General features: G+C 42.7%; 1 protein-coding gene across 1 annotated transcript; it reads left to right on the top strand.

The window, feature by feature from the left end:
- Positions 1 to 719: 719 nt before the first annotated feature.
- T265_04131 (hypothetical protein) lies at positions 720 to 7,351 on the top strand (the record flags this gene model as incomplete). The annotated part of the gene is made up of 3 exons (XM_009168789.1): positions 720 to 820; positions 6,932 to 7,036; positions 7,165 to 7,351. The coding sequence occupies 3 exons, from the start codon at positions 720 to 722 to the stop codon at positions 7,349 to 7,351; spliced, it is 393 nt and encodes a 130-aa protein (XP_009167053.1).
- Positions 7,352 to 9,265: the final 1,914 nt, after the last annotated feature.

The raw sequence follows: 9,265 nt of genomic DNA, 5'->3' as shown, positions 1-9,265 counted from the left end.
AACAGTGGAGTTATTCTTGAAACGGCATAAGGGAATATGATCGAAACTAGAGAGTCCCTGAAGGGACTGGTCTGCCACCCGCAGTGATTTAATACCAACGCAATCTGGCGATATCAGTGTGGCACTGAAGTAATAATGTCTGGTAGCTCGTTCGATTCAACGATGTCGTCCAGCTGGGCTAGTTAAAAGAAGGTTGGGGGGACAGCGCATGCTTTAGTGAAATGGTCGGATGTAAGCGGACATTATTCGAAGACTGTGAGAATATGAAAGCGGTACATTCTCTCCAGGACTTTGTCTTAGTGTGAAATTCGGTTAAAATGGAGATAGTTAGATGGATAACATTTCGATTACTCCGGGTTGTTCGGGGAAACGAGGATAAGTAACGAACGTTCATAGCCACACCACTCTCGTTTGAACGGCCGTGTCCCTACTCTGGCTTAATTATTCTGGTGAGTCCACACCAAAGGGAAGCATTGAAGCTCTTATTAGAGATCATCATCCTGACTGGCGGGTCACTTGATCGTCACAACCAGGACAGTTACTGGGGCGTCGTTCGATGAGTCGGGCACACCAATCATGTCGCTCAAGTGTGAACACATTCGCCTGTTCAGACGTGATAATTCAGATGCGTCCAACGTGCCTTGGTGGTTACACGCTCGCCTCGCATGTCAGATGCCCGGGGTTCAAATTCCGGCACGGCCATTGGATATGTCCTGCTGATGAGCTCTAATAAGAGCGAAACTCGAGTCCATTGCTTCCCTTTGGTGTGGACTCACCGGAATAATTACGCCAGAACTGGAACACGGCCGTTCAAACGAGAGTGGAGTGGCTATGAACAAAAATACCCAAAATAAACGAACGGTTTGACATTTTATACATGGAGTTATCCTAATATGGTTAGTTTTGAGGTACAGTAAATAAGTGTTGGTAAGAGTGCCTGTTCATGTAACAGAACCATAAGTAGTACTACTGGGAGTGAGATATGACCAGTAGACATTTGCTTAGTAATCGATCAGGATCGTTGAAGGCCGCTTGATATCCCTTCATACTAAACTGGATAGCGGGACGCTATTCTGCCATAGAGCAGACGACAAGTATATGTATTTCCAGGTAAGCCTCGGGCACAAAAACTCTCCCTGTGCTGACCAGCAGACACATGAGTCTAGATATTTCCTGGCAGAAAATAAGCGTAACAGAGCAGTGCATCTACCATCCTCCATTAGTAGGTACCATTCCCCTAAACAGTTCATAGAAAACATGTCCCGTCGGATATCTGTCTGGTTTCCTGCTTCTGATCGGGGGCTACGACTCGTCTCTGTAAAGAGTATATGACGTCGTTCTCCTAAGACTGGTTTTACCAATAATGAAGGGCCATTAACTCAATGGTCGAGAAATACAGCAAAGTAGCACAGTTCGATAGATATAAATCTATGATTTTGGCGTATGTAGCCCATCACAAACGGTATCTGTCGAGCATGACTTACGAGCACTATCAAACTCATTGACCACTCCATTGCAAACTCATTGACCACCCCATTGCAAACGACACTTCGTAGTTTGCAGTCCAGCTAGGAGGAGTTGGCAGACCTGGCATGCGCGCTATATTCTCGGAAGTTCCTAAAACTTGCTCAGAGTTGATTTAACTCATGAGGGTGCGAGTATTTTTGGCAGACGATGGTTGGGTGTGCGTAGTATTTGCCCCAAATATGACTTGATAGTTTTCTTTGCTTTCCCAAAGGACGCGCTGAGCCAGTCTAATCCCGTCGTGCTACGTGTGCACCAGTGGTCACATAACTGAAGGTTGAATGCATTCAATTAAATTTTCAGCGAGAGATACGTTCCAGGTACTCTCCTTGTGTGTCATTCTACGGCCAACGTTTACCTATGAGAAAACTTTGGAGAGGTAGACGTCGTTTGTGGTGCAAAGTATCGGCACTGTGAACTTTCAGGTTAAGGTGGCACATCTTTTCTATCAGCTTGAATACGAACAGAGATTCCGAAGAGATGTTTTATGTACTAGATAAAGACAAATAAAAACACAAATGATGTTATGAACTCGTCTCATTCACTATCAAAGGAAACTGACACTTATGGTGGGAAACAGGCGTATTCAGTAGGAGGGAACAAACTTGGCTGAAGATTGCCTGAATACTCCCATAATTTTAACTGAAGAAGTGATTATTAATCAGTTTATTTGAAAAACTGATTTTGGTAGCTCGCGAGATCTTTTGTGGAACTGTTTGCCGACTCACTTTATAGGTGTTCCATCAGGTTAACTGTTGAATTAAGCACATGATATGACACAAAAATTTTACACCGATTTAACTTTATCCCGTATGTCATTTGTTACGGATCACATTGAACTGTTTTGCTACCATCATGCATGAGTTGCATAATGCAAACTAACCTGCTCCTGTCATTTCTAAGTGACAAGGCTTTTGATTACTTTATGAGAACATGTGAATCTCTGAGTTTACTCTTTCACACCTTGTTCGACATTATGGAAGTTTATGAAGGATAAGGTGAAAAAACTGCATCAAAGTAACAGAAGTGAAGACGCTGACCTACACCAAATGCAGCTGGATTCAGTTTTAATCTGTACAATCTTAACTCTGAAAGGTATAACATTGATGAATTGGCGTCGTCTTATCTCGCCCCAGTTTAGAACCTACGGTGTTTGTGGGGGACACCGTAGGTCACGATGTACTTCGAAATACGTGGTGTTAAATTGTTTTAATTTGTCCATTTAGAAGCGGCAACATGAACCATGACACTGCTATCTCACGTGATTTGTTCTGCCTGAGTTGCCACCAAAGCCACTTCATCAACTGCATATCATTTAGAGATAAACTTTCCACAGAGGTTTCAAGAAGGTGGACATCCATCTGTTGTGCTGAATACTATTAGTAAATTGTGTTGCAGAAAAAGTAGGATCTTCTAATACAAGGGGTGGATATGTAGGACCTGCATATTGGCGCAACGCATGAATTATCTTCATAAGTTCCTTGTCGAATGTATAACATACTTCTGAGCATGTATGCTTATATGTACTTTATGTATCACAGTACAATATGGGTAATTTAACAAGTTTTCGAAACCTAAACTGACGCCCACATGTCTTACGCGTTGTGTACCTTCCGCTGTCTACCAAATTCAACGAAGGTTTTGTTTTCCCGCCTCTCAGATTCCATACTGCACCATTAAATATCAAGCCATGAACAACATTCATGATATAAGAAAAGTTTCTTGTATTCTTCCTGAACCATAGTGACTCAACGTTAAAGGACTGAGGTAACCCAAGATAGAAACGAACCATTCGATCCAGAATGTCAATAAAACTAGCAAATTGTTGAAAAAACGGTTGATAAGGCATCGTGTTTTGATATATTTCATCGAAGTACGAATTCATACTGCCAGATTACGGTAAAACAAGGAAGCCCACAAACTAGCTCTCATTAGGAAGACACTTCTTCACGATGCAGATTAGACTGTTGTATCGAAACGTACAAAATACACGATGAATCTTGGCGGTGGGTTGTCTTGAACTCATTCCGGGCAGCAAATGAGTTTCCTTCAGAGGAAGCTGACTTGACGGCGTGTGGAAGAGATATCGATGAGAATGTCGAGGTGATCAGACATGTAACAATACAATATATATAATCGAACCTGTGCAGACCATCCGATCTGATGGAGAAAGGAAACAAAATACCCAGGATTTCTGGTGTTTCAGTTAGACGCTCACTGTTTTCAGATTTTTGGATTCTGACAGGATGCGTTGGTTTTACTGGACCAAAACTTGACTGATGACGGGGCTGCTAAAGTCATGTGAAGACTTCTTCTGACTTCTTCTGTGTCCGTGTAAAAGTTCCGGGTGATCCCTACCTAAAATATGTGACATTCAACGGTTGATATGCATGGCGCTTTCTCGATCCCAAATGAAATAAACGCAGAGAGAGAGAGAAAGAGATGCTGTCATTACTTCAACCCAGCTCTTTTTTTCTGCGGCAGAGGTTCATACAATTACTCTTCGTCTTCTCTTCCACAAATATTAAGATATAATAAATTAGCACTCAGTTGAATAATTCATTTGTTATGTAATGATTTATTGTCCTTAGACATTGATTATTCACAATTATGCCGTAAGATGCTTGAGATAACTCCCCCATTGTCGGAGAGATGTTTTTGGATTACTTGTTTGATTCTGGCGGTCCAGAATGTTAGGATATTGTGTAGCTCCCCGAAAAGTTTCATTGTCTTTCATTTTTTCTGCTAAGACTCTACGTCATCGTTTGCAGTAATCCGCTGCACACACACACGTGGAAGGAGGAGCATGGTTATCATCTCTCGTGTCACCAATTTTTCAAGCTAACTGTTGAAAAATAAATCAGAAATTTATGGAAAGTTGTCAGACAAGAAAGACTTGGCATGTTTACAGAGATTTGAAGGCCCAAACCTAGCTGAGCATTTGAGAATCATTGGTGTGAATCTGTACACATGAGGACACTATTTCGCGCGAATAATTCATATCTGAAAAAACAATGCCCCCAAACACCATAGTTGAAGAGCTGCGACAACATTTCCATCAGCAGAGACAAACTGCTTTTAAATTAAAAGAAAAGGGAGTATAATTTATCCTTAGTGGTGCAAATGACTCCGTTAAAATGCATTTTCATCCTGTTTGACTGTCCAGAGTACTCGAAACCTGAGGCCTCATATTGAAACGCACAATGGAGGTTAGGCAAATACGCGTTGTTACCAATACGGGAAGAAGCTCCCATGGGAGAACTTCAGCTGAAGAGATTCATTCAAGTAGAGAAACGCACATGGAAGGTAAGCAAATACGCGTTGTTACCAATACGGGAAGAAGCTCCCATGGGAGAACTTCAGCTGAAGAGATTCATTCAAGTAGAATGTAAGGTGTGCGAAAACTTGGGAACCATAACTGCCCGATAGGCTCATGTGCACGATAAACAGGAAGTGGGCTGTCGAAGGGCCTTCAGTAAACGAGTAAGCGGCGCTATGTTGTTTAATGTACTGCTCCATGGCAAACATCGTGCCTACAAAATAATAAAGGCGCCTTTACGCAGAATGTTCAAGTCAAGAATGTCATAGACGAGGCATGCCTCTGGTATTCAGTTGGGTCTCCGTTTAGGACCGAATTTATTTGAAGATGAGTGCATTTCGCCCCACCATATGTTGTTCCTCACTGCTTGGTTATGTTGTTAGAAAGCTGTTTGTGCTAACCTTCCTTTTAATCATCAGCCTGGATGGATGAGGATTCTGATGTCGACAGACGAGAGTCTAGTCGTCCACCTGATTGACATCACCGTTAAGCCCGAGGGAATTTAAGGTTGGAATTCTGCTCAGGCCAGCTTCATTCCATTCCAAAGCTATCCAATATGGATACGTCGATATTTTTACAAGCATTCAACGCTAGATAGAGTCCCGAATCTTCCATAGACAAACGCATTGACAAAGGAAACAATTCTAATTTATTTATGGGATAAATTCTAACTCAGTGGATGGGATGACGGTCAACATACATTCATCGCGAATGTACCTAAATGCGTTAGAATAAAAGGGTCTATACCATGAGTACTATGCTGTTTTTAAATCTGGCCTGTTAATCCTACTACTCAAGCCATTTCCTTTAATCCGATAAACAGTTTCCAAAAGCTCCTTTCATTTTAGAATCTGGTGCTCCCTGTAGAAAATTCTTCAATCGTAGGTTTAAACGCTTATAGGTTTCAAAGGAGGTGATCCTCAGGAACTATAATACAAGGGGTTCGCTTTTTATTAACAAATACCATTCTAAGTTTTGTGTGATGCCAAAAATATCAAGTCACTATTAAAGGACGTGAGATTACATTTCAGCCTGAGAAGTTAAGTAGTCAGTCATTTACATGAGGGTGCAGGCCTGAATATTGACTTTTACGGAAATTATTGGTGTGTTTTTTATTTGCAATGCACTACTCATAAGGTTGCTGAAAACCCGTCGACAACTTACGACTGGTTTCGCCCTTTTTGGGGCTCATCAGTTAGGCGCAGTCCCCGGATTACCGTCAACCTTATGTTCTAATTGAAACCAAATCGCCCGAAATTAGCGAATATACACTCATTCGCAAACTAATTTGCTTTTTCGAGAGACTCACCTGGACTCAATTGAAGTGTGTTTTTATCTATTTTCAGTAAACTAGGCTTTTGGAGAAGTCGTACCATATTAGTGGTACCCCAATGATTCAGTGTGATTTCTTACGGAGAATTTCCGCTTCCTGCATCAATAGGATTACTTATTTGCACAAAGTTTCTGGCCGACATTATGCAGCTCCATCTATTCATTTCTTTAGCGGAATATACTCATTTGCCAACAAATTTGGCTTTGCGAGAGACTAACCTGGAACCCAGCTAAATCTCTCGTTTTTTATGATATTTCGAAGAGTTTTCAGCAACCTTATGAGTAGTGCACTACGTCCCTTTACATTTCATCGATAGTGGAGTTGAAATCCGAAACTCAATGTATTCCATGTCATCCTCCCACTATACACTAAATCTGGGTACTGTGTTCAGGAAGGAAGAAAACCCTCATTATACATGGGTCAACTTCATAATCGATATACACCAAGTTCTCTGTTGTGAGTCCACATTTTTATCAACAGACGAATGAGTATTTCGTTTAAGAGTAGGTTAATAATACTACAGATCACTCTTCTGTGGATTAATAAACGATTGATTTCATTTGCTGAAATTTTTATGCCTTAATCTTTTGAGATATTTATCAAAAGCATGACGGTAATTCTCCCAGAACATACGAAAAAATTGTGCAGTTTTTCTGGAATCTCCAGGATGATTACCAGAAAACAAAGGAAGTGCAGATAAAAGTCACTGGATGAAACTTGTTAATAACCAAAGAAATTGCCTCATGAACTAATAGATCTATCAAAAAAAGACCAAACGCAGCAACTGACCATGGCGTTGACGTCGGTGCGCTAAATCACCTCATAGTTTTGCTGGCCAGGTGGACCGTACATCAATCTGGGTGAGCTAGGATTGCAGCAGTTCCAAATGGATTAGCCACCCTGTTTGGTTTAAGTGTACTGGTTACTGTAGGTAGTGAACTACACCCTCCAGCTGGCGCCTCTGAACCATTTTCAATCAATAGATAAGAGTGACTCGTGCGGACTGTGGCAGGTGCTGCAGTCCGAAAACCGGTTTTGTAGCTCTCCGTCGAATTCACGTCTATGAAAGTTTTAGCACAAACATGGTCACCCTATTGGTCTGCGCAGATTGTTCCCACCTGTATGCGACAAAGACCGGCCTGAGTCAACAGTGTCAACACGCACACCCCACATAGCACAAACAAGGTAAGCTTGAGCGAGTGAAGCATTCCGGTTCCAGCTGGTTCCAACAAAAATCACTGTAGCTCTTACGCCTGGCTGACACGTTATGTCTGTCTTGTGACACAACAACCGCGCTGTTCGTAAGAATGGTACAATATTTTCTCGATTGAATGACTATCAGTATCAAAACCAGGTAAACTGAACCTAACTTGTAGGCACACCTGGACGATTTGTCATCTACTGACTCCGACCAAACCATCGGTCAAACAACTTCACATTCTTCCGACTCTAAAGGCTAGAGCACCTGGTTAAAATGGAAATTGGATTGCAGTCTCTTTTATTGGAAGCCAGTCCTGCTGGTTTGCATGCTAGCGTTGACCTGGCCTTTGCCCGAGGAATGCAACCTGGCATCGGAGCAAGTCCGGTCGCCTCTCAAGCACCACGGATACAAGACATTTCTGCACACGTGGAAGACTGTCTCTTTGCGCCTTCATCCACGAGCCTATCGTGTGGCGGCCAAATGAAGACTGCCAAGTCAACTACTTCGCAATCCTGACTCCGTACCACCAATGGCCGAAAGAGATCGCCAACTGCTCTCGATGAGTCCACGGGACATAAATGCCTTTTCTGACTTCTGTGTATGGAAAAGCAATATCGTTTTGAAGACGGGGTGGGGGCGGCTGTGGTTGAGTTGGTAAAAACAAGTATGGAGGTCAGCGCCAGAGAGGTGAAATCTGCGGTGAGTTGTGATGGCAGAAAACACCATTCAGATGTTTCTGGTTAACTGAGGAACTCATCACTACTCTAAGTCCGACGGACGCCTTGACGTATTTTGGTGTCCTCTCTACTTTCGGGGGGATAGGAACCTGAGACTGATTAAAGAAGCTGCTGGAATTTTTCAATGAGATAACCCGTTCTTTTGAAGCTGCTCAAAGAATATGCAGTGAGAAGAACCACTTGATACCGAAGCTAATACATTCACCCTTGCTCAGCCGAGTGCACTGGACCACCCTCAGAAGGTTGAATACTTACATCTGCCAATCTATTCGTGGCTGGCTTCTTTCACCGAAGAACACCTCAATCAGCATAATTCACACCGGTAAACAACATGGGGACTCAGTATCCCAAGCCCTGTTTCAACCAACCCAATGCAGCTGAGGGCACATATGGAAGGGGTGCTGTCTACGCCGTGCTGAGTACTACGAAATGTGGTTTGGTGCTCGTGTTTCAAGGGCATGCGTTTCTTCGGGCAATTATTCTAGGTATCTGACACTTATTCTATCGCCGTACGTGCCATAAAGTGGTTCTGAATATTTTCGTTTGTGAACCGATGATCATTTCACACTACGAAATCTTCTTCCCTCCGTCCATTAAGGTTCTTGGTGGACTGGGGGTTCCTAAGGTCATACTCAGTAACTCAGTTTTGCTAGTCAATTTATTTAAACTCTATACATGCGTAGGACATTTGTATGCCTGGGGCTCGGTGATGGTCACTCATTCTTGTCACTGACGTTCAAACCCGATCAGGCATGACGGACGCCTACTGCCAGACCCTCAAGTCTTGGCTGTGATAACGCTTACAACCCCATGAAAAGAACTTAGCATCCACCAGATGCTGTCATTTGCGTACCGAGTCTCTGCTTTAACGGTGAACTCAGCTGAATCCCGACTTTTGGGAGGCACATGCAGTCGAAAAATACCACGAAAGTGTGATTCAACTGGGATTCAGCTGAGTCTTCTGTCAAAGCCAAATTGGTATAGAAACGAGATTACTTGGCGGATTTTGTTCCATTTGCGTCTAAGCAGAACGTAAGGCTGATAGAGACGAGGAGATTGCCCTGCCTCCTGACTCCCAAGAAGAACAAAACCGATCGTGGGCTGTCAAAGAGTTTTCAGTAAAGTTGTGAATAATCCCCTTCAAGAATTGA

This window comes from Opisthorchis viverrini (assembly GCF_000715545.1).
Source record: "Opisthorchis viverrini unplaced genomic scaffold opera_v5_65, whole genome shotgun sequence".
Lineage (NCBI taxonomy): Eukaryota > Metazoa > Platyhelminthes > Trematoda > Opisthorchiida > Opisthorchiidae > Opisthorchis > Opisthorchis viverrini.
The sequence above is the reverse complement of the archived record's forward strand: the minus strand, read 5'-3'. Positions and strand labels throughout refer to the sequence as shown.